Source organism: Podarcis gaigeae (genome assembly GCF_964106915.1).
Source record: "Podarcis gaigeae genome assembly, chromosome: 9".
NCBI classification, from domain to species: domain Eukaryota; kingdom Metazoa; phylum Chordata; class Lepidosauria; order Squamata; family Lacertidae; genus Podarcis; species Podarcis gaigeae.
Window position 1 is genome coordinate 74,787,749 of NC_139685.1, and position 27,987 is coordinate 74,815,735.

The 27,987-nt window shown below is 47.0% G+C and overlaps 1 protein-coding gene across 1 annotated transcript in view; it reads right to left on the reverse strand.

The window, feature by feature from the left end:
• The window catches only part of DDRGK1 (DDRGK domain containing 1), a 42,914-nt gene extending 22,660 nt beyond the window's left edge, over positions 1-20,254 (reverse strand). The window contains exons 1-4 of the mRNA XM_083756864.1: positions 19,986-20,254; positions 13,540-13,701; positions 4,700-4,806; positions 1,793-1,894 (exon numbers count right to left, since the gene is read on the reverse strand). Coding sequence (XP_083612990.1) covers positions 1,793-1,894; positions 4,700-4,806; positions 13,540-13,701; positions 19,986-20,073 — 459 coding nt within the window. The 5' untranslated portion in view covers positions 20,074-20,254. The remainder of the gene's footprint in view (positions 1-1,792; positions 1,895-4,699; positions 4,807-13,539; positions 13,702-19,985) is intronic.
• Between the last annotated feature and the right edge of the window lie 7,733 nt (positions 20,255-27,987).

Consider the following 27,987-nt stretch of genomic DNA (forward strand, 5'->3'; position numbering starts at 1 on the left):
ACAGAACTCTCGCTGCTTCTGCATCTTCCACTTTTGTAGGTGCTCCAGAGAAGTGGCAGAACATAGCCATTGGAACCAGTAGCTAGCATCCGACCCAGACTCTGTGTTCATCCTCTGAGTCCCTTCTCCGTGTGCCTCCTCCGCGAGAGGTCAGGAGGGTGGCAACATGAGAACGGAGCCTTTTTTGCAGTGGCTCCCCGTTTGTGGAATGCTCTCCCCAGGGAGCTTCGCCTGGCGCTTTCATTTAGGTGCCAGGCGAAAGTGTTCCTCTTTAACCAGGCCTTGGGCTGATGAATATTCTACTGCCTTTTAAATGTGTTTTTGGGAGGGGGTATTGTTTTGTTGTTTCTGTTTTAACTATTTATTTGTGCTTTTACCTTGTATTTTTATCTTGTGAGCTGCCCTGAAATCTTACAATGAAGGGTGGCACATCATCACCTTCATTTGTCCAATCCTCTTTCGAAGCCATCCAAGTTGGGGACAATCACCAATTGAAATTATGACACATATCGCAGTACAATCATGTCAGGGAACTGCCATCAGCTCAGAGGCGAGAGGTGGAAGGGCAGTTGTGTTACAGGGAGCCTCCGAAGATTTTGCGAAGCAGTTCTTCCTCTGGCGAGGAGGGAAGCCCCGCCTCCAGTGGGGAAGGGATGCAGGGATCGGAAGATGCTAGAGAGAGCCGCAACACCGAGCCTGAGCAAAGCGGGGGAGAGGCAAGTCCCCCTTTGCCAACGCCCTCTTTGCGCAGTCGGTTTGCGCGCAGCGAGGGGAGGAGAAGAATGGGGGTCAAAATACTGTTATGCTGGGGAAAGTTTAAGGACTGCCCACTCCCTGATTCTGCTAGTGACTGAGCAGATATGGACTTGAGACGCTCTGCACTGTACAGTGGTACCTCAGGTTAAGTACTTACCGTATTTTTTGCACCATAACACTCACTTTTTTCCTCCTAGAAAGTAAGGGGAAATGTCTGTGCGTGTTAAGGAGGGAATGCCTACGGGTGGCATGCCTACGGATTTTCCTCCTCTAAAAACTACGTGCGTGTTATGGTCGGGTGCGTGTTATAGAGCGAAAAATACGGCAATTAGTTCTGGAGGTCCATTCTTAACCTGAAACTGTTCTTAACCTGAAGCACCACTTTAGCTAATGGGGCCTCCTTCTGCCGCCGTGCCACGAGAGCACCATTTCTGTTCTCATCCTGAAGCAAAGTTCTTAACCCGAGGTAATATTTCTGGATTAGTGGAGTCTGTAACCTGAAGCGTATGTAACCTGAGGTACCACTGTAAATGTTTTTGTACAGATAATAAAGCTTGGAAAAGACCAGTGGGAGTCTTGCCTGTTTGCTCTCGAGCAACCACGCCGGCACATAACAAATCACATCTTAAGTGCGTGAATTCAACCATGTGCAGCTGAAAGTTAAATCCAAACTAGGGGAAAAGCTTAAAGGTTCAGCCCGACGACTCTAGGATGCTCTCGCGAGGCCATCTGAATTCTCACAAGATCTTGTGTGAGCGTCCCTGGCCTTCAGGAGCCGGCATGCTGAGCAGGTCTCCCCGCCGATCGGCCCACAAGCAAGGCAGAGAGCTCAAAAGCTTTGTGCCAGCAGTGTGTAAGATGCATTGCATATTTATTTTTGCCCTTTCTCCGGAAAGCTCCTGGTGGCGTACCAGAATGTCCCAACCAGCCTCCTCCCTGGTGGTTTATTTTCTGATGTCTTTGCACCAGGTCCCCACACGGGACGTTTCTGAATTCAGAGCACACCCGTCTCAAATCCCAATCCTTTCGCCCCTACCTGCTTTTCCTCCTCCAGGCGCAGTCGCTCGTCCTCTTTGCGCCGCTCCTCCTCTCTCTTCTGCTCGAGCTTCTTCCGTTCCTCCCGTTCCGCATCTTCGGCCTTTGGAAATTGGGGAGCAGGGAGAAAAAGCGCGTGTTATTCTCTGGCAAGTTTGCAGGCTAAGTCCACCTACCTGCTACCTAACCACCTAACACACGTACACACATACGTATGTAGGGCATCAGACAGGAGTGGGGAGGGAACCTTTCTCAGTCCAGGGGCCAGATTCCCTTCTGAGCAACCTCCCAAGGGCCGCATTCCATCGGTGGGTGGGGCCAGAGGCAAAAGGAGGCGGAGCCACAAACGTAAATGTGACCTTTGTGCAGAAGGCTAGTCTGTAGGCACACTCACACACCCTCTTCCAGCCTCCATCCCAGCAAGAGACACGGCCAGAGTCCAAGGACACATTCCAGGCAGGCAAAACCACTTGGTGAGACGAGCAGGGCTTGTGATGTGTTTGTGTGTGTGGCTTTGAAGGGCCAGGGGAGAAGGACTGGGGTCCACACCCAGCCCTTGCTTCTCGAACCTTGACCAGAAGATCATCTCCCCCCCAGATCAACCTTCTCAGTTGGTTCTTGTAATCAGAAAGCTCTTAGTGGAGCCAACTCTTTGTGCTGCCTAGGTGTTGGCCCACCCGGGGCCTTCTCAGTCGTGGCCCCGTCCCCTTGGCAAAGTACCTCTGCCCCCTCTTTGTTCATTTAATTTTATTTTTTGCATTTATATCCCAATTTTCCTCCAAGGAGCTCAAAGTTGGTGAACTTTCCTGGTTCTCTTCCTCCCCATTTCATTCTCACAACAAGGCAGGCGAGGCTGAAAGACTGGCGCTGGCCCAAAGGCAGTTTTTTAACCATTGTAACATGGGCTAGTGGGACGCAGGTGGCGCTGTGGGTTAAAGCCTCAGCGCCTAGGACTTGCCGATCGAAAGGTCGGCAGTTCGAATCCCTGCAGCGGGGTGCGCTCCCGCTGCTCGGTCCCAGCGCCTGCCAACCTAGCAGTTCGAAAGCACCTCCGGGTGCAAGTAGATAAATAGGGACCGCTTACCAGCGGGAAGGTAAACGGCGTTTCCGTGTGCGGCTCTGGCTCGCCAGAGCAGCGATGTCACGCTGGCCACGTGACCCGGAAGTGTCTCCGGACAGCGCTGGCCCCTGGCCTCTTGAGTGAGATGGGCGCACAACCCCAGAGTCTGTCAAGACTGGCCCGTACGGGCAGGGGTACCTTTACCTTTACCTTTAACATGGGCTAAGTTCTGCACACACTCATTTCCTTTCATTTCCAGGGGAAATGAGACATGATGCTGATCGTCAGACAAGGGCATTTCCCACCCGCCTTGCCTTTAGAACAGAGTTGCTGCCATGGGCCTTATGTCTCTGTGTCTTTTATGAACCGAGTGGAAGACTATGAGTCATGGAGGTGGGGAGAGAGCGCGTGGGAATTCAGCAGTGCTTCGTTCGTTTTTGGTTGCTAGCTTGCTAATGTTGCAAACAATGTTTCATGGGTTGTGATGTGATGCTTTGCAAGTTTTATAATATGACTTTTGCTGTGGTTGTGCTTTTCAGTTTTTTTTTTTTTTAGTTGTCTTGTTAATGGTGTTTTAGAGAAAGTGATTGTTTTAGTGATGTCCCGTAATGGTTTAACTGAGGATTTGTTAATAATTCTAGATGACATGTTGAAACTGTGGTGTCCTATTAGGCTATTGTTATTCATCTTTTGCGACACACTTTGTGACTCGTGTTGAGTGAAAAGCGACATAGAAATAAATGCATCTAAAGGCAGCCCTGTACGGGGAAGTTTTCCATGTTTAATTTTTTATTGTGCTTTCATATTTTGCTGGAAGCAGCCCAGAGTTGCTGGGGCAACTCAATCAGATGGGCAGTATATAATTAGAAGAAGAAGAAGAAGAAGAAGAAGAAGAAGAAGAAGTTGTTACTAGCCCAGAGATGGAAGGAAGAGACAACCCTGACCAGAGTGGAATGGCAAATAAAGTTGATGGACTATGCCGAAATGGCAAAATTAACGGGGAAGCTCAGGGATCAAGAAGACAAGAAATTTAAAAAATAATGGGAAATGTTTATAATGTATATACAGAATCATTGTAAACAGGTCAAAACATTAGCAGGATTTTAAATACAGTGGTGCCTCGCAAGACGAAATTAATCCGTTCCGCGAGTCTCTTCGTCTTGCGGTTTTTTCGTCTTGCGAAGCATGGCTATTAGCGGCTTAGCGGCTATTAACGGCTTAGCGGCTTAGTGGCTTTAAGAAAAAGGAAACAAACTCGCAAGAACTCGCAAGACGTTTCGTCTTGTGAAGCAAGCCCATAGGGAAATTCGTCTTGCGGAATGCCTCAAAAAACGGAAAACTCTTTCGTCTTGCGCGTTTTCCGTCTTGCGAGGCATTCGTCTTGCGGGGCACCACTGTACACTTGTAATGCAATAGAACGTATAATCTAGGAAGATGAAAACTTGGAGAAGTACTGATATGCAGTTGAAAATAGAATCAATAGGACCCATGGAAGGTTTGGGGTAAGGTCAGGAGATTCAGAGCAATATTGATATTTGGATTTTGTATTGTTTTGTGTTGTATACTTATATTTTGGAAAAACAAATAAAATTTATTTATTTCAAAATAATAATAATAAATGAAATGAAACGAAACACACTCACAAACCTCTCTCTATCCCCCATACAGACAAGTATCACATTCCAGCCAGGCAAAAGCAGTTGGGGTGCAAATAAAGGCTTGTGAGGTGTATGCCTTGGAGGGAGTCAAGCAAACCAGACCCCTGAAGGGGGAATCCTGCAGGGCTGCGATTGGCCTGCAAGCCTGAAGTTCCTTATCCCTACTTTTCAAACTCTGGAGAACACTCACCTCCCGCTGAGCCTTCCTGGCTTGTTTCTCCTCTAGCTTCCGCTGTTTCTTTGCTCCAACCTTCCCAGAAAACTGAGATTCAGCCGCTTCGGCTCCATCGTTCTCCTCTGCATAAGGATATTAAATGATTAAGAAGAGAAAATGAAAAAGTAACGAGAGAGAGGCCATCATCAAAGGGACCGCACAACAGGGGGCCAACTTGGCTGGCTTCTACCTGTCTTTCAGGAAACTTCTTAAGTCTTTCCTGGGGGCTGGGACGTGATGATATTCGTGCGCGAATGATTCTGATTTTAGGCTATTTATATAGGGTAGTTATAAATTGTTCATCTGTTACGCTGAATATTTATTGCCGGCTCCTGAGAGAACCTTTTGAGTCGGTTGGAGGGGAATCTATCTTAACACAAAACCTTTTGGCGTTAGGGCTGGGCGATACCTGGTTTTTGCCATCATGATGTATCACCAGCGAAACGTTGCAAAAAATAACAATATGGCATCATGTCTGAAATAAGGATTGGGCTATGCAGAGGCCTTGGCCAGCTTCATGGTTTTCCCTGCACCATGATTTCTGCATAGTGCACACACGCACATCATGATTTGCGATATATTGCAGGGTCAGAAATGATGAAACCCCTATCACAATATGGACTTCAAACTGGTTTTGGATACTGATGTATCACCCAACCCTAATCAGATGATGGACAGAGAGAATGACCTGAATGAGGAGGCAAAGATTAAGGACGCCAAGAAACGATAACTCTTGAACATACCGTATTTTCCGCCCTATAGGACGCACCGGCCCATAGGACGCACCTAGTTTTTTTGGGGGGAAATCAAGGAAAAAATTTTTATTTCCCCCCCAGGTTTGCGCAGCCATCCCCAAGCTAGAAGAGGGAGACAGAGCGCTCCGTCTCCCTCTTCTGCCTTCAGGGACACCCTCTCTAGCCTCTGTGGGGCAGCGGCTTGCCCCGCTGTCCCCCGAGCTTGAGGGCTGGCGATGGGGAGAAGCAAGCTTGCTTCTCCCCCCCCCCCGCCAGCCTCCAGACCAGGTCCAGGAATAGCGGGGTGGTGGCGCTCCGCCTCCCCGCTATCTCGCGAGCTTGTGGGGCTGGCAGGGGGGAGAAGCAAGCTTGCTTCTCCCCCCCCCCCCGCCAGCCTCCAGATCAGGTTGGGGAATAGCGGGGTGGCGGCGCTCCGCCTCCCCGCTATCCCGCGAGCTTGTGGGGCTGGCGGCGGGGGGGGGAGAAGCAAGCTTGCTTCTCCCCCCCACCAGCCCCCAGATCAGGTCGGGGAATAGCTGGGTGGCGGCGCTCCGCCTCCCCGCTGTCCCCTGAGCTTTTGGGCTGCAGGCTGCTGCCCGCAAGCCTTGCAAGCCCGCGGGACCTCCCGCCGGGCTTGCAAGGCTTGCGGATAGCTTCCTGAAGCCTGGAGAGCGAGAGGGTTCACCGACCCCTCTCGCTCTCCAGGCTTCAGTGAAAGCCTGCACTCGCCCCATAGGACGCACACACATTTCCCCTTCATTTTTGGAGGGGGAAAAGTGCATCCTATAGGGCGAAAAATACGGTACTTGGGAATTGGGAAGAGGGCACCAAGGCTTAGCTGATATCACTCTACTCCTTATCAGTTGTGAGCTGGCTTGTGGAGTGGGAGGCCTGGAAAAGAAGGCTGGCTGCATTGGGAGGAGTCTGCACCTGGTTCAGAACAGGTTGTGGCTTCTCCAACTAGAGGGGTTCATATTCTGAACCCCCAGTTCTGAAATATGCCTGCATCACTATAGGAAACCTGCCCTGTTGCGACGACTACTGGGGTCCAATGAGCCTGGTTCTGTGTCCTTGTTTCTGTTCAGAGATTCTGGTAGTTGCAACACGGGGCCAAAGGAGACCCTAAGGCAATGTGTGGCTTAAGTGTGTGTGTGTGTGTGTGTGTTGGGGTGTGTATTTGCTCCTGAACGAAGGGTGCATTCAAGTGTGATCCTGACTCTTGCAGGGTCCGCGTGTGAGGGACTCTCCCTCTTACTGTTGCCACTCTCATCAGATGACCCCATAACACAATCAAAAAGTTAGGCTACCGCTTACTCCCAGATGAGATCTTGGTGTAACACTAAACTGTGGTTTAACATCCACAAGCCTTCTCTGTCCTCTCCTCTCCTCCCACAGAACAGTTGCGAGGAGGATGATGGAAGCACCTGCTTCCATTTTCAACTGACCAACGTTTGCTATATCCGAACCAGGATCTGAAGTTAAACTATGGTTTATCCAGCTGTAAACCATGGTTTAGGCAAGGTTCAAGGTTTGACAAGCTGCTGACACTAGGGAAATTTGTGGCTTAGTGTATGTGTGTTTGTGTATTTGCTCCTGAATGAAGGGTTCATCCAAGTGTGATCCTGACTCTTGCTGCGATGAGGAGGATGGAAGCACTTGCTTCCATTTTCAACTAACCAAAGTTTGCTACATCCGAACCAGGATCTGAAGTTATTTTTAACCAAGGTTTATGCAGCTGTAAACCATGGTTTATGCAAGGTTCAAAGTCTGACAAGCTGCTGCCAGGGGACTCCTTGTTGCAACCACAAGGGAGGAGCGTACAAGCTCAAAGGTAATTACATTTTTTGCTCTATAACACTCACTTTTTCCCTCCTAAAAAGTAAGGGGAATTGTGTGTGCGTCTTATGGAGCGAATGCAGGCTTCGCAGCTATCACAGAAGCCAGAACAGCAAGAGAGATTGCTGCTTTCACTGCGCAGCGATCCCTCTTGCTCTTCTGGCTTCTGAGATTCAGAATATTTTTCTTCTTGTTTTCCTCCTCCAAAACCTAGGTGCGTCTTGTGGTCTGGTGCGTCTTATAGAGCGAAAAATACGGTATGTAGCACGAAACTACAGGTGGGGAAGTGAACTTCCAGATGTTGTGGATTCCCCAGCAGGCATGGTCAATGACCAAGGATGATGGAAACTGCACTCCAAAAATATCACGAGAGACACAGGTTTCCCATGTGTGCATAATAATAATAATAATATTAATAATTATTTTATTATTTATAACCCGCCCATCTGGCTAGGTTTCCTCAGCCACTCTGGACGGCTCCCAACAGAACACTAAAGACAGAATAAAATTCCAAAGATTAAAAACTTCCCTAAACAACTGTTCTTATGAACTAGGTCAAAATATTTTTTTACGTTGCGACGTATCTGGCAATATCAAGCAGCCATGGTCAAAAAGCAGGGAGCCAACTTATGGCATTGGCCTAGTCAGTGGGCAAGTGACTCAAGCCTAATGCAGCCTCGACTCAATCCCTGATGGTGAACTCCTTCGCTGAACTGAAAGATTCAACACAAGCAGCGCCGTGCCTCCCGAGATTACTTCAATAGGTTTGGTAATTTGACAGAAATTATAAGCAGCCTGGCCTGAAAACATCAAAAGCGCTTTTTTCTTATTTCACTCTTTTTGAAATGCCTTCGCACTTCAAAGAGACCCACCCCAAGTTGAAAAGTTCAGAGCTGTCAATTTACCATCTGGGCGCCGCTAAAACGCAATCGTGAATTCAGCAGGCGCACGGTTCGTGCAGATCAAAGGCGAGGCTCTGCCACTTTCAAAGTGGAAAAGCGCAGTCCCCTTTCAAAGAGGGAAGCCAGCCTCGCACGCTTTTTATGTGCTACCAATTTCACAGCAAACAAAGCACCTTCCGTTCCAGCGGTTGTGCAAGTTCCCACCAACGGAATTGTTCCAGGCCGTGTGGCAAGCTGGCAGCAGTGGCAAGGACTTCTCAGTGTGGAATTACCAAAATAACCTATGGCTCCTGATCTACCTTAACCCATGGCTCTCTCCCTTAGGAACTTCTCTCACTGACTCTCTATATATGCTGGGAGCCACCATCTCCCATCTCTGGAGCAGGGAAATCTTTTTTTGCAGCCCGAGGGCCGCAATTCCATTGGAGGAACACTTCCAGGGGCCACATGGCAGGGTGAAGGAAGGAATATGTGCCTTTAAAGCCCTAAACGGCCTCGGTCCAGTATACCTGAAGGAGCGTCTCCACCTCCAACATTCTGCCCAGACGCTGAGGACTAGCGCTGAGGGCCTTCTGGTGGTTCCCTCACTGTGAGAAGCCAAGTTACAGGGAACCAGGCAGAGGGCCTTCTTGGTAGTGGCACCCGCCCTGTGGAACGCCCTCCCATCAGATGTCAAAGAGAAAAATAATTACCAAACTTTTAGAAGACATCTGAAGGCAGCCTTGTTTAGGGAAGCTTTTAATGTTTAATAGGTTATTGTATTTTAGTGTTCTGTTGGACGTCGCCCAGAGTGGCTGGGGAAACCCAGCAAAATGGGTGGGGTATAAATAAATAATAATAATAATAATTTAAAATGTAGCTTTCTACGGTGGGCCATTTTGAACCCACTTTCCCATGCACCTTCTCTATCTTCCACCCAGAGAAACAAGAAGCATGGCCAGGGCTCAAGGGCACTTGTCAGCTAGGCAAAACCACCCAAGGAGGATGTGAGGCAAAGCAGGTGAGGGGGTGTGGCCTAGGGAAGAGGGTGTGGCTAAGGCATGTGGCCTGGGGAGAATTGCAAGAGCAAAACACAGAGATATGGAAGGCTGCATTTGGTCCCCCAGGTCTGAAGTTCCCCATCCGTTTCCTATCCCACGTGCAAACTCCGGCATAGATTATAGCCTGCTACACAGTTGTGGCCAAACCAGAAAATGGCCCCAGTGCTATCTGAAAGCTGCCTGTTTTTAGATGATCTATCATGAATCTGGAGGTGATATTCCTAGAATACTGCTATTTGTCAGCTGGCTCAGCTGCTTTTGTTTTCCAGATTTAGTGCTGTTTGCAATTTTACTGGCATAGTAGTAGTAGTACTAAGAATAATAATAATAAATTTTATTTATACCCCGCCCTCCCCGGCCAGAGCCGGGCTCAGGGCAGCTAACACCAATAAAATCACAGTAAAAACATAATAGGAAAAAAACAACAATTTAAAATACAGCCTCATTTTAAAAGTAGCCGATAGATCAAGACCATAAGGGGAGGGCAACATAAGGGTCAGACTGAGTCCAAACCAAAGGCCAGGCGGAACAGCTCTGTTTTGCAGGGCCTGCGGAAAGATGTCAAGTCCCGCAGGGCTCTAGTATCTTGTGACAGAGCGTTCCACCAAGTCGGGGCCAGTACTGAAAAGGCCCTGGCCCGAGTTGAGACCAATCTAACCACCATGTGACCTGGGACCTCCAAAATGTTGTCATTTGTGGACCTTAAGGTCCTCCGCGGGGCATACCAGGAGAGATGGTCCTGTAGGTACATGGGTCCTAGGCCGCATAGTAAAACAATGAGCACGTAATGTTAAACCAAACCATGGTTTAGTGTGAACAATTAAGCATGCGGAGACACAAGGGTGGAAATCACAGCCGCCGCCATGCTACCAAGAGCTGAGCCACGGTTTGGGCTTAGTGTTATGTCCAAACTTGGGTTCATGCAAACCACAAGCCTGCATTTAGATGTTCATGCTAAGCCAAACCATGGCTTTAGTCTCAGCAGAATGGCAACACAAGGGGAAGAGCAAAGAGGCTGCAATTTCTGCTCTGAGTACTCCGACCTTTGCTTGTTTGCCCTTGGTCATGATTTGACTTGGCGTCAGCGTCCAATCTGGATCACTGTACAGTGGTACCTCAGGTTACTTACGCTTCAGGTTACAGACTCCATTAACCCAGAAATAGTGCTTCAGGTTAAGAACTTTGCTTCAGGATGAGAACAGAAATCGTGCTCCGGTGGTGCGGCGGTAGCAGGAGGCACCATTAGCTAATGTGGTGCTTCAGGTTAAGAACAGTTTCATGTTAAGAACGGACCTCCGGAACACTTCCGGAGGCGGCGCCACCGACAAAGGCGGATTCCCTCTAATCTAGAGGGAGAAAGCGCCGCAGAAATCTGGTCCTACCGCTGCAGCAAAGTGGGGACCCTTACGAAAACCGCAGGCGGGTGAAGCCTGCGACCGTGGGACTCGGCGGGCACCTTTTGCGCCCCCCCCCGATTGGCAAAGGAACCCTGTAAAGGGCTCCGGAGCGAGACGGGGTGCTGGCGTGGTGCTGTGAGTCAATCGCTACTTCTGCGGAGCGAAGCTGCACAGCTGATGTCGGAGAGCGCTGTCCTCTTTCCTTGGACAATTCGGCTTTTAAACAACAACCCGTGAGTAGGACATTTGAAAGATCGGGAGATCAAAGGAATCGCTCCTTTGATCTAAGAAACAACCCTGAATTTGGCACCGAAGCGGGAAGGTGTAAACAGGAAGTCCGCCTTCCACTTTTTGTAAATAGGCTGAAGCAAAGATCTTACAAGCTAAAAAGCCTGGAAAATTGTTTTTAAGACTGAAATTTCCTGCATTTACAATTAGCAAAACCCCCCTCGACAGCAGGAGAAAAGGGGGGAAGAAATTTTGATTTATTAATCCTGCAGAGAGAGTGAAAGAACACAAGCTTCCATCGTCCCAAACCTGGGGATGGAATGTCAGGACAGAAATTGTCGGGGATACCTACTAATTGAAACGGAAAAACTATTGACAGACAAAACGAAAAGAGAAATAAAATAACTCTAATGCTGCTTTCTGCTTGCTGGTATTATATTGAAAGGAAACAAAGTATTTGAAAATCGAAAGTAAATTTTCCTTTGTTGGATACATTTTTAAAGATGGACGTTAAATAGTAATTGTATCCCCTAGAGGGAGCTAGCCAGCGTGTCTGTTGCAACTAGGGAAGATATAACAGCTGTGAACTAGATCGTGGGACTAGCTATTTGACCTTGACAGAAATGATTAGGGAGGAAGATTTACTTGCTGCCCTTGGCAGGATAGGTGTTGTGCTGCAGCAGCTGGATGAGAAAGTGACTTTGATGAATCAAAAGTTGGATTGCATTTCTGCTGCAACTAGTAAAGATGAACCAACAGGAAAGGAAGTTAAAGAAATCTTACAACAGCCAACTCAGGAAATTGGTGTAACTGGGCAAGTTCAAGGGCAGAGGAAAACGGAAGAGGTTGCGATTGCACCTCAAAAGACACAGAGACTCAAAATCCTGCATGACCAAAAGCTGCAACATTGGAAGATTGAACTTGGAGAGCACCTGCAAAACTTTGGAGTCAAGGAAGTTTTTAGCTCTGGTGGGATTGTTAAACAAGTGGATGATTATTTCCGGAACAACTACCTTTTGGATTATAAATCGAATACTGGGGAGTGGATCACCAGGGAATGGGACAACCTGATAAAAGAAAATGGAGAATATTACTATATGGAACTCCCCGGAGATTCACTCCCCAAGGAGAAAAGGAAGAAAATATGCAAGAATCCAACAAGGGACAAGGATGTGTGCAAGTATAAACAGGAGCAAGAAAACTTGCAGAGGGGGAATAGAAGGGACATGAGAGCCTCAGATATTAGAACACCTGGCTGATCGACAGGATATAATGGTGCAAGGACTGTCATTATCCGAAACCAGGAAGAAGGGACGTTGGATAAAATCAGAATGAGAACTTCTCTTTTACAAATTATTTTATTTCTGGAATTAGTGCAATACTAATGAAACACTAAAATGTGCTGGAAAGAAATTAATTGGCTTTAGCAGAAAGGTTTAAAAGAGTTAAGTTTAAATATGGTTAAAATTTTGAACTTTTAATGTTTTGAAGTTAAGATAAGGTCAACGAAATTAAGGGTAAAATGAACTCTAAAATTTTTAAATGTTAATGATGTTGAAATGAAATGAAGCGGTTCTAATAATAAGGTAAAATAAGAATTTGTAAGAATGGATTGATATTAGATGAAAATCTGAAGTTATAATATATGAGGATAAATAACCAAGGGTAAATTAAGAGTGTATGAATTTGCTGAACTAAATTTTTAAATGGAATACAAAAAAGGAAGGTGAGAGGAAGTCAGGAAAATAAGTAAATGAATGGCAAGAAATGGAAAAAAGGGTTTTTTATTTTTTCTTTCTATTTTTTTTGTTTTTATGTTAAATTTTGGTTGTATTTTTCTGGTGTTTTTTTTCCTTTTTGTTCTTTTTAATTGTTCTGTAACTTTTTTCTTGTTAAAATCTAATAAAATATCATTTATATAAAAAAGAAAAGAATGGACCTCTGGAACGAATTAAGTTCTTAACCAGAGGTACCACTGTAGTTTGATCTGTTCTGAAACCCCCATAATTCCATAATTGCGTAAATGGCTACCCTAACCCACCCATGGATATTGGCAGCGGCGCTTAGCAGTTGGACAGCTAACTTCGGTCCTAGACCAAGGCTGTCAGACTCTAGGAGCAGCTAGATTTGCCATAGTTCTGTCTCAACCCTGAATGACAGCCACCATGTTAACTTGAGCGTGCCTATTTTTCATACCGGCAATTCGTGGAGGAGGGGATTAATTTGTGTTGTGACCTTCAGGAGTCTTGGTCATTAAAACCTTTCATGGAAAGCTACTTTTAGGTTTTGTGTATGTGCCAGTGTGGTGTAGTGGTTAAGAGCAGTGGACTCGTAATTTGGTGAACGGGGTTCGCGTCTCTGCTCCTCCACATGCAGCTGCTGGGTGGTGCTTCAGGTTAAGAACAGTTTCAGGTTAAGAACGGACCTCCGGAATGAATTAAGTACTCAACCCGAGGTACCACTGTACTTTTGGTGCTTTTTAACTGCTGTGGTGCGTTGTCTTGGATCCTCAAAAAGTGGGGTGTAAATGCTAGAAATAAGCAGACATTTGTGAAGCGAGAATATGGGTCCTAGTTGGCCACTGTGGATGGAGATGGGATGGTGGACGAGATTGGTCGAACAGACTCTTCAAATAGCCAAAAACTAATCTGACGAGGAGAAGCTGTTTGCATCGGTTACCTTCTGCCGCATCCTCTGCCTGCTGCGAGCGTCTCTGAACCAGCACTCGGTTCCCCAGGTTCCTGCGACGCCGGGGCATCCCCTCTCCCCGCTCGCTGGTGTGGGGTTGAGGCCTGCCAGCTGCAACAACGGCCGCCACATTCTGCTGGTGCTCCTCATCACCTAGAGAAAGGGGACATCTTTGATTGTGTCTCCACCACAGCTAGATTATTCAGAACCGAGTCTTTTGGTTCAGTACTATTACTAAGGAATTTGTGCACAAAATGCTTTTGAAAAGAATGTAACGGCGCACCCTAAGCATGGAGTTAAATGCGTACTGAACTCATGGCTCAATGGCACCACCCACAGGACACACAGCTCAATCCGACGTATGTCTACTTAGAAGCAAGTCCCACTGCGTTCAGACGACTGTACGTAGCAGGTGTGGCAAATCCTATGGCCAGATGTTGTGGAACGACTGCATCCAACGTCATCAAGGCCATTGGCCTTGCTGGCTGGGGCTGATGGGAGTTGGGAGTCCACGAACCTCACGGGTCAGGGGGTAAACAGGTTCATCTCTTCTGCTGTACAGGATTGCAACCCAAATGCCCCAGAAAGCATTGCTCAGCAGAGATCGAGACGGCGATGCATCTGAAAATCTGATTTCCTCTGCTAGCTGCAACTCTAGAGACAGGAAAACCAATGGCAGAGCTGACATGTTAAGTATTCAGTAAAGGTAAAGGTAACGGGACCCCTGACCATTAGGTCCAGTCGTGGCAGACTCTGGGGTTGCGGCGCTCATCTCGCTTCATTGCTGAGGGAGCCGGCGTACAGCTTCCGGGTCATGTGGCCCTCATGACTAAGCCGCTTCTGGCGAACTAGAGCAGCGCACAGAAACAGAAACGCCGTTTACCTTCCTGGCGGAGCGGTACCTATTTATCTACTTGCACTTTGACGTGTTTTTGAACTGCTAGGTTGGCAGGGGCAGAGACCGAACAACAGGAGCTCACCCCGTCGCGGGGATTCGAACCGCCGACCTTCTGATCAGCAAGTCCTAGGCTCTGTGGTTTAACCCACAGCGCCACCCGCGTTAAGCCAGGAATTTTGAAATATGCCCTGAGGTTTCTCAGAGTTTTATGCTCTTGGAGAAAGTCAGGATATCCCGGGGAACAAATTGCAACAGTGCTTTCAGACCTAGAGTGGTATTTTAAGTGTTTTTTCGGTTAGCACAAGGACTTCCATTTATGTAGCGGAACTCGCCCCGGCCCCGAGCTTCTCTCTGCACTCTGCACTCTCTCAGAATCTGTTGGGGAAGCCCCCAAAACAGATTTGGGGGGCACACAGGGAGAAAAGGGGTGCAGTTCTGGCGAGCAGCCAAAAGTTCTTGCACTGATGGAACCAGCATGATGAAACCTGCCTCTACTTGCTGGGGTAACATTTACAAGACACTTTGAACCGGCCCCATCAGAAAGCAAGGTGGGTCTTGCATGCCTCATCTCTTGTGAGTACTACTACTACTACTACTAATAATAATAATAAATACATAAATAAAGGAGTGCTGCAGTCAGGTGATTTTTAGACTCATGAATTAAGGTTCCTAAGGGGAGAGGTAAAGGTAAAGGTACCCCTGCCCGTGACAGACTCTAGGGTTGTGCGCTCATCTCACTCTAGAGGCCGGGAGCCAGCTCTGTCCGCAGTCACTTCCGGGTCACGTGGTCAGCGTGACGACGCTGCTCCGGCGAACCGGCACCAGAGCAGCACACGGAAACGTTGTTTACCTTCCCACTATAAAGCGGTACCTATTTATCTACTTGCACTTAAGGGTGCTTTCGAACTGCTAGGTGGGCAGGCGCTGGGACCGAACGAGGGAGTGCACCCCGCCGCGGGGATTCGAACCGCTGACCATGCGATCGGCAAGTCCTAGGCGCTGAGGTTTTACCCACAGCGCCACCCGCATCCCATTAAGGGGAGAGGAGGGGGGCTCTTTTAGGTAGCAGCATGTATTACTTTGCTTATTTCAAAACATGTGGCAGGAAAACCTGTTGCAGCACATCCATGACTGTGTGGGTCTGAGGAAGTAGAAAATGTCTTTTTCCTTGTGCCCTGAATGATCCGCCACACAAAGTTCATCTGAGCAAAGTAATGGTTTCTACAGCAAACTGGGCTATGGGGTTAGAATATACAGTATATACACGTATATTAGGCACTTCAGCTGAAATTCTAAATGTCGCCTGTTATGCCTGCACTTAAATTCAACTTCTAAAGTTCATCTAATTGCAGTGGCTCCGTTTCTGGAATGCTTGCCTTATATACCTTCACTACAGATCTTTAGGTGCCTGGCAAAAGCGTTCCTCTTCTCCCAGGCCTATGGCTAATTAAATATGGCCTTTTAAAATGTGTGGGTGGGGGTATTTTGTTGGTTTGTTACTATGGTATGTGTTTTTATATTGTAAACCATCCTGTGATCGTCAGATGAAGGGCAGTATTGAAATAATAATAATAATAATAATAGGATTAGGAGTACAGTTGCTGCATATTCATTTTGTCTGTAAAAAACCCCACATAATTTTATTACCTATTTTTTTCTGATGTTTTATAATTTGTTCAGTTAATATTCAACTTTGTTGGCTGTTGGGCACACTATAAATGGACTGATGGTAAAAAAAGCCCTGCTAGAATCGGATATTAAAATGGAATGAAAATGGTAGCCCCAGAATGAACTTCCAACACTCGCACAAAACTACAGAAATTTCTGTGTGCAAATTATTTATCCTTCACAGATACACGCTGCCAGGATGTGGATAAAGGACCACATGATTTTTTAAATTTTATTTTGCATGTGCTTCATGGAATTATCCAAATAAGAACAGCAACATAGAAACTTTGTTGGCTTGCCGCTGCCCCCCCCCCATCACAAAGTTTAACTGAACTCTCCTGCAGCCTTGATGTTAAAACAAAAAGGGGAGAGAGAAGATGCTACCGCCAAGACACATCGTGTAAGACACTATGTCAAGAGTGTAAAGATGGAGAGTCAGGGTTGTGTGTGCGCACACAGAATTGTCCAAGACACACAGAGTTGTGCAATTGTGCAGTTATCCCCCCCCCCCCCCCGCTGCACCACATCCTGCAACACCTCAGATTCAAATACCCAACTCAGCCTTCCTCGGCTTGCGAAATGTCAAGTCTGCTGACGTGGATGACGCCTGAGACGTCATTAATGATCTGCCTTGAAGTGCCATGCAGAAAGGATGTCAGACGTATAGTAACCCCCGCAGAAATGACTAGAAGTCACTTCTAGCCTCTGTGCACAGAGTTCAAATACTGGGCGCCTGGTATGGTGTACCTCTTTATGGTTCAGGGTGCAATTGCTTAAAAAGGCTCATCTCGGGACAACAGGAGCAGAGATCAATACCTTATTGATGTGCTCTCAAATACAGCAGAACCCAAAGCGCATGCATGTGTGTATCTAATAAGGGCGGTTATTTTTTAATTTCTGGTGAGCACTACCAGCACAGCTAAAGCACAGTAAGACGTGCAGCTGTGATTAGATCCACTGCATGCTTATAAGCTACGGTGGGGGCACTGTAATACACGCAAGCACAAGCAAAAACTGAGGTGGCAGCCACAGCCAACATTTTGCATTGATCTGGATTAAAGTTGTTGCACGTGCCAAGGAATCACTCCTTAAATGCTTAATATCGACAACCAGAAGTCTGGGGCCAGGAAAAGTTCCCCCATCTCGTTTGTTTGTGCCTCCTCAAAAATGTGATGCTGAAATTACCTCCAGGGTAGCAATGAAGGAAAGGCACTCTGCACATGGTTAGAGTCACTCTTTCCAGGAGGCAAAGAGACACAGGGTATGCAAAAAAACAGACTCTGGCACAGCCTACCTAGGTCACCAATGCCAGAAAAATGGCACCGCGGGTCAGTATATGCTTTATCCAAAGAAGCCAAGCTTCTCCAGCTAAGTCCAGGAACAACTCCTGCTCATTATCCAGGCGCTGTTGCCAACGTGGTGCTCTCCAGATGCTACCAGACTCCCAAAGCCCAGTGGCTCCTGGCTAGCAACTAGGGATGGCAGGAGCTGCAGTCTGCCAACATTGGGCAGACACCACATCACCTACCCCTATAAGGTATCAGACTACTAGGCAGATTTTGTTTTCATCTTGTAATTTTACGTTGTGAAGCACACCGAGATCTTTGGATGATGGGTGGTATACAAATTTAATAAATAATAATAATAATAATAATAATAATAATAATAATAATAATAGTAATAATAATAATAATAATGTAATGGGCCGACTCCATCCTGTGTGATAGGGTTGCCACCTTTGTTCTGGCAAAATACAGGGCAGGGCGGGGCGAGTGGTGCACGATATTATTTTATTTTTTAAAAAATCTGGCGCTGAAAAAAAGCAATCCATTACAATCTGTTGCATACTAACAGGATGGCCCTAACTTGGCAGAGAGAGGAGACCTGAAATGCAGGACAAAATTCATCGATACAGCACACAGCATTCGGTAGCAGAAGCAAGAATAGTAACAAAAATAACCAGTGCTTTTTTTTTTGCTGGGGGGAGGGATGCAGGGGTACACATCCCCCTAAACATTTTATGAATCTAAGTTTGGCCTCATTGAGCAGCAGTGTTTCAATATGAGTAGGAAAATGAAAGTAACTCTAAATATATATTTTTTAGAAAAAAGCACTGATGATGATGATAATAATAATAATAATCATCATAGAATCATAGAGTTGGAAGAGACCACAAGGGCCATCGAGTCCAACCCCCTGCCAAGCAGGAAACACCATCAGAGCACTCCTGACATATGGTTGTCAAGCCTCTGCTTAAAGACCTCCAAAGAAGGAGACTCCACCACACTCCTTGGCAGCAAATTCCACTGTCAAACAGCTCTTACTGTCAAGAAGTTCTTCCTAATGTTTAGGTGGAATCTTCTTTCTTGTAGTTTGGATCCATTGCTCCGTGTCCGCTTCTCTGGAGCAGCAGAAAACAACCTTTCTCCCTCCTCTATGTGACATCCTTTTATATATTTGAACATGGCTATCATATCACCCCTTAACCTCCTCTTCTCCAGGCTAAACATGCCCAGCTCCCTTAGCCGTTCCTCATAAGGCATCGTTTCCAGGCCTTTGACCATTTTGGTTGCCCTCCTCTGGACACATTCCAGTTTGTCAGTGTCCTTCTTGAACTGTGGTGCCCAGAACTGGACACAGTACTCCAGGTGAGGTCTGACCAGAGCAGAATAAAAGGTAAAGGTACCCCTGCCCGTACGGGCCAGTCTTGACAGACTCTGGGGTTGTGCGCCCATCTCACTCAAGAGGCCAGGGGCCAGCGCTGTCCGGAGACACTTCCGGGTCACGTGGCCAGCGTGACATCACTGCTCTGGCGAGCCAGAGCCGCACACGGAAACGCCGTTTACCTTCCCGCTGGTAAGCGGTCCCTATTTATCTACTTGCACCCGGAGGTGCTTTCGAACTGCTAGGTTGGCAGGCGCTGGGACCGAGCAGCGGGAGCGCACCCCGCCGCAGGGATTCAAACCGCCGACCTTTCGATCGGCAAGTCCTAGGCGCTGAGGCTTTAACCCACAGCGCCACCTGCGTCCCCACAGCGCCACCAGAGCAGAATACAGTGGCACTATTACTTCCCTTGATCTAGATGCTATACTCCTATTGATGCAGCCCAGAATTGCATTGGCTTTTTTAGCTGCCGCGTCACACTGTTGGCTCATGTCAAGTTTGTGGTCAACCAAGACTCCTAGATCCTTTTCACATGTACTGCTCTCAAGCCAGGTGTCACCCATCTTGTATTTGTGCCTCTCATTTTTTTGCCCAAGTGCAATACTTTACATTTCTCCCTGTTAAAATTCATCTTGTTTGTTTTGGCCCAGTTCTCTAATCTGTCAAGGTCGTTTTGAACTGTGATCCTGTCCTCTGGGGTGTTAGCCACCCCTCCCAGTTTGGTGTCATCTGCAAATTTGGTCAGGATGCCCTTGAGTCCATCATCCAAGTCGTTGATAAAGATGTTGAATAAGACGGGGCCCAAGACAGAACCCTATTAATAATAATGATAATAATACGTAGCCACCCATCTTACTGGGTTGCACCAGGAAGTGAAATGCAGCTTCTGGGGCTGGGGAATGAGTATCAGCCATGAGGTTGGGAGGAAAGGAAGAGGCACTCGGCACATGCTCAGAGGCCGTCTTATTTAGACACCCACCCCAAGGGGGACAAAGCTCTTAAAGATGTTGTCAAATATAATACAGTATTATAGATATTATTTCATACTATATACTATATTATTACATAATATCTAATCTAATCTACATATTAGGACCCCCCCCCAGGCTTCTCTTTCCCACAACTTCCCCCCCCCTTTCCAAGCAGGTGGGAGATTCCGCCCCCCCCCACGGACCAGGTAGAGAACTCTCCCCGCCCCGCGTCCTACCCGCGCGCGCCTGTCCCCTGACGCGGCTGACGAAGACGAGAAGCGCCGCCAGCAGCGCCGCCGCCAAGACGTAAAGCACCGGGTCCATCTTCGCCTCGCAAGCCCCGCCCCTTTTGGTCACGCCCCTCCCTCCGACGCCGAGAGGTAGCCCGGCCAATCCAGAGCGAGCCCGGCAGAGGCGACGTGTTCGGCGCGGCTCGGGAAAGCAAACCACGCCCACCGTTCGGAGAGAAGGGCGGTTCCAGAGCCAACCGCCGACGAAGCTTTCCGGGGTGAGGAAACTGAAGCGCTAAGGGGCGTTCTCCCGCGGCGTAACCTAGCAACTGGAGAGGACCCCGCCCGGCAGTTGTTATGGCTGGCTAGTGAGGATGCCTGCTTGGAAAGTGCCAAGTTTTCCCTCCCTTTCCGATTGAAAAGCAGGCCAAGGCCTAAATGGACCCCAGCGCCGGCACTTCCTGTGACGGTGCCGCTTTCTGTAGCTTTTTAAAGATAGGGTCCTTTTTTAAAAAAATGGCCTCTACAGGTACGCTGTGGCTGATGGGAGTTGTAGTCCAAAACACCTGGAGGGCATTAAGATGCGGCTGCCCGTGTATTCCTTGGGGATATTCCCCCTCCACACAAATAATAGTGTTCCTGCAATTTCCTTGTCTGGCCACTAGATGTCGCTGCAGTTCCAAAGATGCTCCATAGAAGCTCCATAGACCTCTGATGGGGACAAAGGTTGCCCTTGCAAGTGCACTAGAAAAGGTAGTGGGGGCAGAATTGCATATTCTTACCATTCAGGGTACCAACGTCTTTTGCAAATCTGTTCCTTGCACCGTTTCCTGTATGTACTTAATACAAACAAGCACAGCCACCGAAGATTTCAAAGGAATATCTCATTTAAGATGCATTTTATTACAGAAGTCAGGGGTACCAGCGACCCTTTGCAAATCTGCTCCTGCAACGTCTCTTGCAGATACAGTGGTACCTCGGGTTAAGAACTTAATTCGTTCTGGAGGTCCGTTCTTTACCTGAAACTGTTCTTAACCTGAGGTACCACTTTAGCTAATGGGGCCTCCTGCTGTCACCGCACCGCCAGAGCACGATTTCTGTTCTCATCCTGAAGCAAAGTTCTTAACCCGAGGTACTATTTCTGGGTTAGCGGAGTCTGTAACTTGAAGCATCTGTAACCTGAAGTGTCTGCAACCCAATGCACCACTGTACATCAAGCAAGAAAGCGCCCGAGCCACCAGAGATTTCAAAGGAAAGGCTGGATTAAGATGCATTTTCCTACAATAATCAGGGTAGTTTAATATTATTACAATGGTATCTCGGGTTACAGAACCCAGAAATAGTACCTCGGGTTAAGAATTTTGCTTCAGGATGAGAACAGAAATTGTGCTTCGGCGGCAGTGGGAGGCCCCATTAGCTAAAGTGGTACTTCAGGTTAAGAACAGTTTCAGGTTAAGAATGGACCTCAGGAATGAATTAAGTTCTTAACCCAAGGTAAGGTAAAGGTACCCCTGCCCGTACGGGCCAGTCTTGACAGACTCTGGGGTTGTGCGCCCATATCACTTAAGAGGCTGGGGGCCAGCGCTGTCCGGAGACACTTCCGGGTCACGTGGCCAGCGTGACAAAGCTGCATCTGGCGAGCCAGCACCAGCGCAGCACACGGAAACGCCGTTTACCTTCCCGCTATAAAGCGGTACCTATTTATCTACTTGCACTTAAGGATGCTTTCGAACTGCTAGGTGGGCAGGAGCTGGGACCGAAAGCCGGGAGCTCACCCCGCCGCGGGGATTCGAACCGCCGACCTTTCGATCGGCAAGCCCTAGGCACTGAGGCTTTTACCCACAGCGCCACCCGCGTCCCCTAACCGAAGGTACCACTGTATTATTATTCGTATACCACCTGTCATCCCAAGATCATAGTGCAGTTCACGACATAAAGATACTAAATGGGAACACAGAATGCATAATAAACAAAAACATATAGGGCCCCCTCCCCAAAGCACATTTAAAAGGCTATAGATGGTTTAATCAGCCAAAGGCCTGGTTATAAAGAAATCCGGCCCAATTGCCTTCTCAATCCGGCCTGTGGATGGTCTGGGAATCAGGGTGTTTTTACATGAGTAGAATGTGTTCTATTATTTAAAATACATCTCTGGGTTATTTGTGGGGCATAGGAATTCATTCATATATTTTTTTCCAAAATATAGGTCTGAGGAACAGTGGACTGGCCCCCTGTTGAAAAAGTTTGCCGACCCCTGTTCTGTCGTTAAATAAGTTGGAGTTCTTGTTATTAAATATACCAAGAAAAAATCACACCAAGAACAGTGTAAGTTTCAGTAGTGGGAGTGGTCCCTACTCGCAAATCAATAGTTGTAACAAAAACTAATCCATTGAAAAGTATGTATTCTGACATGGATTACAAACTCAAATAGAGATTACAAACTCTAACAGAGATTACAAACTCAAACTCATAAGAATATGTATAACACAATAATTCGTTACAGAATTAGAAATAAGAGTTTATGAGTAGAGATAAGATCATGTTAGTCCATAGTCAGATTTGACGTGAAGGTCTTAGTTTCAATCATTGAGCAGAAGTCAGAAGTCAATTATGGATCAGAAACCAGGACAGGGCCCTGTTTCTACATATTCACCTTCATCAGCTGGAAGTATCAAATATTATATGTGTATCTGAGCAAAGAATAAAGATGGAATTCCTGATCAGGTGCCTGTTTACTTCCTGTGCCTCAGAAAATACACGGCCGGGGCCCTTGGTGGGAGATTTCCCCACAATGGCAGAATGGGGGTGGTGAGGTCGGGGCTTCCTGGGAACATTGGCACGAGCACTAGATTGACTTCGCCTGTGCCACCCAACGCTGCCCAGGTAAGATGCAGCAGCATCCGTTTCGGGAGGCCGGCCACTGTGGCTTCATCCCACCAGGTGATGCTGGTACCTTCATTTCTGTTAAGATAGTATCAAGACCATCGGTGAGCCTGCTAGGAGCGGAGCGATATGGCGAAACGGGAATTTCACCTGCAAAATTGGAACTTGGCCACCTTGTAACAAGACTTTGGGGGGGGGGTGTCCCCCTCTTGTTTGCGTATCCCTATCTGTTCTCGCCATGCCCAGATGTGGAACTGACAGTTATTGTTGTCCAGGAAAACTGATGATCTTACAATGGCGTGATTAAAGAGAGAATCTGAGCGTGGCCAGCCAGCGGGAAGGAAATGTAAAGATAAGATGTCCTAATCTGTCCCTTTGCCGGGCTCTTTCCCCGTCTGACTATTTGTATACCGAGATGGCTCCGGTTTGCCAAACAGCTAAGCAAACCGCCTTTGAGTCCGCCCAGGTGTGTTTGCTCTTCAGCTCGAGCTGCTCATTTTGGGGGGAAGTTGGGTGAGCTGCAGAGAGCGGAGATTTTGTGTGGTTCAACAGGCAATGGATTTTTCCACCTGCCTTGTTCCACCCTCCAGCCCTCGCATCCTTTCCCAGACCATCTCTTTGAGAACAGTAGAAGCTGCTGGGAAGAGAGGAGTTCAGGGATATAAAATAATAATAATAATAAAAATGATAAGTTGTGTGTCCTTGTTTCCCAATACGACCCTTTTACATTGTTTTGTGTGTTCTGTGGTATTTTATGCCTTGTGACTTGCCGTTATTTTTTATTGATTATAGTTTAAAGATAAAGGGACCCCTGACCATTAGGTCCAGTCGTGGCCTACTCTCCGGTTGCGGCGCTCATTTCGCTTAATTGGCCGAGGGAGCCGGCGTACAGCTTCTGGGTCATGTGGCTAGCATGACTAAGCTGCTTCTGGCAAACCAGAGCAGCGCACGGAAACACCGTTTACCTTCCCACCAGAGTGGTACCTATTTATCTACTTGCTCTTTGATGTGCTTTCGAACTGCTAGGTTGGCAGGAGTAGGGACCGAGCAACGGGAGCTCACCCCGTCGCGGGGATTCGAACCGCTGACCTTCTGATTGGCAAGTCCTAGGCTCTGTGGTTTAACCCACAGTGCCACCCGCGTCCCCTGATTACAATTTAGTAATTCTTTATTGTAATTGATAACTGTTAAATTATTTGCTGATATTTAATTTGACTGTTTACTATTATACTCTAATGCATTATTGAATTTTGCTTTATTTGCTTTACATTTTAAAGTTATTGTGATTTTTTTTTATTGGATCATATTGTTATCACGTGTGTGGTCTCTGCTGTCTCTGTTGTCTATGACACCCCCCTCCCTTTTCATTTCGCTTTTAATTTGTATACTGCCTTTCTATAAAAGCGAAATGAATAAAGGGGGGGGGGGGAATGCCACTGCCTGCCCCACCAATCTTCTCCAGGGGAGAAATGAGCAAAACATCATGTTGCTTGTAAAATGGTGGGGACAAATGGGGTGTCCGCCAGGGCCCTGAAATTCTTCAGAACAAGGCCTCCATGTGCCCAGAATTTCCGAGACATAGTCAGGATTCGGCCCTCATAAACAGCGTCCGGGCGGAAATTGCAAATAAGCTCAATTTTATTTTTTTAAATTTTACGGAACAGCTTTTGTGTCCGGATTTTGCCTTTTTGAAATATGTCAACCCTGCTTCAGACGCTTCAGTGTCGGCTGCACAAACACCCCATGGCTTCCCCCAAGGAATTCTGGGAGCTGTCGTTTTTTCAAGGAGATCGTGACGGCTCTGTGACAGGTGAGCTGATGCTCCCAGAATCCTTTAGGAAAGTCACACGCTTTAAACGTGTGGTGCGTACGGAGCTGGAGTGTGTGTGGAAACTAGCCTAGTACAGTCATACCTCTTGTTACGTTTGCTTCAGGTTAAATCTTTTCAGGTTGCTTCCCGTGGCGACCTGGAAGTGCTGGAAAGGGTTACTTCCAGGTTTCGCCACTCGTGCATGTGCAGACGCTCAAAATGACATCACGCGCATGCGCAGAAGTGGCGAATCACGACCCACACACGCGGAGACGCAGGTTGCATTCCGCTCACATTGCGAACGGGGCTCCGTAACGGATCCCGTTCACAACCAGAAGTACCACTGTATAGCAAAAGGTAACATTTGCTGTTTCACTCTTTTTTGCCTCAGGCCCCCAACATATGGCCCCCCAAAGGGAAATGTGGCCTTCAGTCTTCAATAGTAATAATAATGGCAGTATTTATGGTATATGGGACACGGGTGGCACTTTGGGTTAAACCACAGAGTCTAGGGCTTGCCGATCAGAAGGTTGGCGGTTTGAATCCCCACGATGGGGTGAGCTCCCGTTGCTCGGTCCCTGCTCCTGCCAACCTAGCAGTTCGAAAGCAAGTAGATAAATACCGTATTTTTCGCCCTAAAGGACGCACCGTCCCATAAGGCGCATCTAGTTTTTTTGGGGGGGAATAAAGGGGAAAAAATATTTTCCCCCCAGCCTGCATTCGCCCCATAGGACGCACACACATTTCCCCTTCATTTTTGGAGGGGAAAAAGTGCGTCCTATAGGGCGAAAAATACGGTAGGTACCACTCCGGCAGGAAGGTAAATGGCCTTTCTGTGCGCTGCTCTGGTTCGCCAGAAGCGGCTTAGTCATGCTGGCCACATGATCCGGAAGCTGTACGCCGGCTCCCTCGGCCAATAAAGCGAGATGAGCACCGCAACCCCAGAGTCGTCCACGACTGGACCTAATGGTTAGGGGTCCCTTTACCTTTACTTTATTTATGGTATATGCCACCCATTCCTGTTCTAGGGTTTTCTATACCATCAAGATGGGTAATATATATTTGCCTCTTTTTTATGAGTACAATATGGCAGGATGGGATTTGTTATGTCATCTACGTTACTTTTGCGGTTCGTTTCGCTTCTGGGAAAACTCCCCCCCCCCCCCCCAGTCGTTGCTTGAGATCGCCCCACCGGTTTGCAGCATTCATTTTACTCTTGGGAGTTCTCTCTTTCTCTCTCTCTCTCTCTCCTAACTGAAAAAATTTATTTATTAATATTAACAACAAAATAGAACAGTACATCAAAACAAAGAAGAAACAGTTCCAAATCTTACAGATTAAAACACAAAACAGAGAATGAAATAAAAAGAAAGAAGAAAAGAAACGAAGATAAAAGGCAAAGAAAAAAAGAAGAAAGACAGACATATTCCCAACACCGTATTCATCGTTATGTAACCAAAGTTGATAAAACTAAGACTTCCACTGACCTCACAACCCTTCGTTTCAGTCTCGTTATATCTTTCTGTATTTCCTTATTATCTCAATCCTAATTTGATTATGTATATATATGTCAATATTCCTTTCCCTTTCTATTCATGAGGTCATTCTAAACTCAACCAGATTTTTACCCTTGAACCTTGTTTTTTGAAGCATTCATTCAAACAGTCCCATTCCTTCTTCACACAACTTTTTGGTTTTTGTCCTATTATGTCCACCAGTTTGGCTAACTCTAAGTATTCACAAGGTTTACATAGCCATTCTTCCCTGGTAGGTATTTATTTCCCTTTCCAGTACTTAGCTACCAGGATTTTTACCGCTGACGTCGCGTATAAGAATATTTTAACTTTATCTTTTGGAATGTCACCATTTAATATTCCTAATAGGAATGCCTCTGGACTTTTACTATAAGTTATTCTTAGTATTTTTTTTATCTCCTCATGAATCGTGCCCCCAAATTTCCCAATCTCTGGGCATGTACACATATGGTAGAAGGTTCTATTTTGTTTCATACACCTCCAGCACTTATTATTGTACATTTTGTTCATTTTAGCCAGCCTTTCCGGGGTCAAGTACCACCTATGATACATTTTCATATAATTCTCTCTTATTAAATAACATGCTTTGAAGTTTATGGTTTTGGTCCATAATTTCCCCTACTCTTTGTATTCTATTGTATGACCTAGATCTTGTTTCCACTTTTTAGTGGCATTTCCCTTTTCTTCTTTTTCTGATTATCCATTCTGACGCGGGTGGTGCTGTGGGTTAAACCACAGGGCCTAGGACTTGCTGATCAGAAGGTCAGTGGTTCAAATCCCCGCGATGGGGTGAGCTCCCGTTGCTCAGTCCCTCCTCCTGCCCAACCAGCAGTTCGAAAGCACATCAAAGTGCAAGTAGATAAATAGGTACCGCTCTGGTGGGAAGGTGAACGGTGTTTCCGTGCGCTGCTCTGGTTCACCATGCTGGCCACATGACCTGGAAGCTGGACGCCGGCTCCCTCGGCCAATAAAGCGAGATGAGCGCCGCAACCCCAGAGTCAGCCACGACTGGACCTAATGGTCAGGGATCCCTTTACCTTTAACCATTTGTAGATTTCTGAGATAGTCTTTTGATTATTGTATAATATTTCCTTTTCCCACACTGAATTTTTTTTTAATCAAAACCCTTTGATAGTTTTTATCCTTCTTGAACGTTGCTGTTAGCTGGTGATATTCTAGCCAATTTACCCCACTCTGTTTTAGTTCAATTTTTTTCACTTTCACTGCTCTTGGGCATTCTCAATGCAGCCTCTGAAAACCGTACCTCTCCCTCACCCCCCCCCACCTCCCCGCTTTGCAAGATAACCAAAGACGAGCACTTTGACGCCAAAGGGTCAGTTACGCGGTGAGCTTTTGTTCCCGTGTTCCAGGCTGGGTGGCGATGCTTGGAGCTGTTCATTTGCCTTCAGCTGATTGCAGGCAAATGTTTACATGCCTCCCTTTGCCTTTGGAAAGGAGAACTCGCTTTCCCCCAGAAAATGCCTTGTTCAGTCGGTCATCAGGAGTGGGTGTTTTGCTTACGTAGGGGTCTCGTATCAAGCAGGGGAACCAACCCGGGACTCCCGTTTTGCAGTTCCAAAGGCAAGGTGTCAGGGCTGAGAGTTGCTTTAAAGGTACCAGGAAGTCTCTACTGCTACACGTCACCCCAATCTCTGAGCAGAGAGGGGCTCCAGGTTGTTCCAGGTGCTTTTACAAGTTTGATTTCCTCGGAATGAAGGTCAGCAGAGTCTGTGGTGTCTTTAAGATATATGGTTTTATCATAATAATAATAATAATAAAT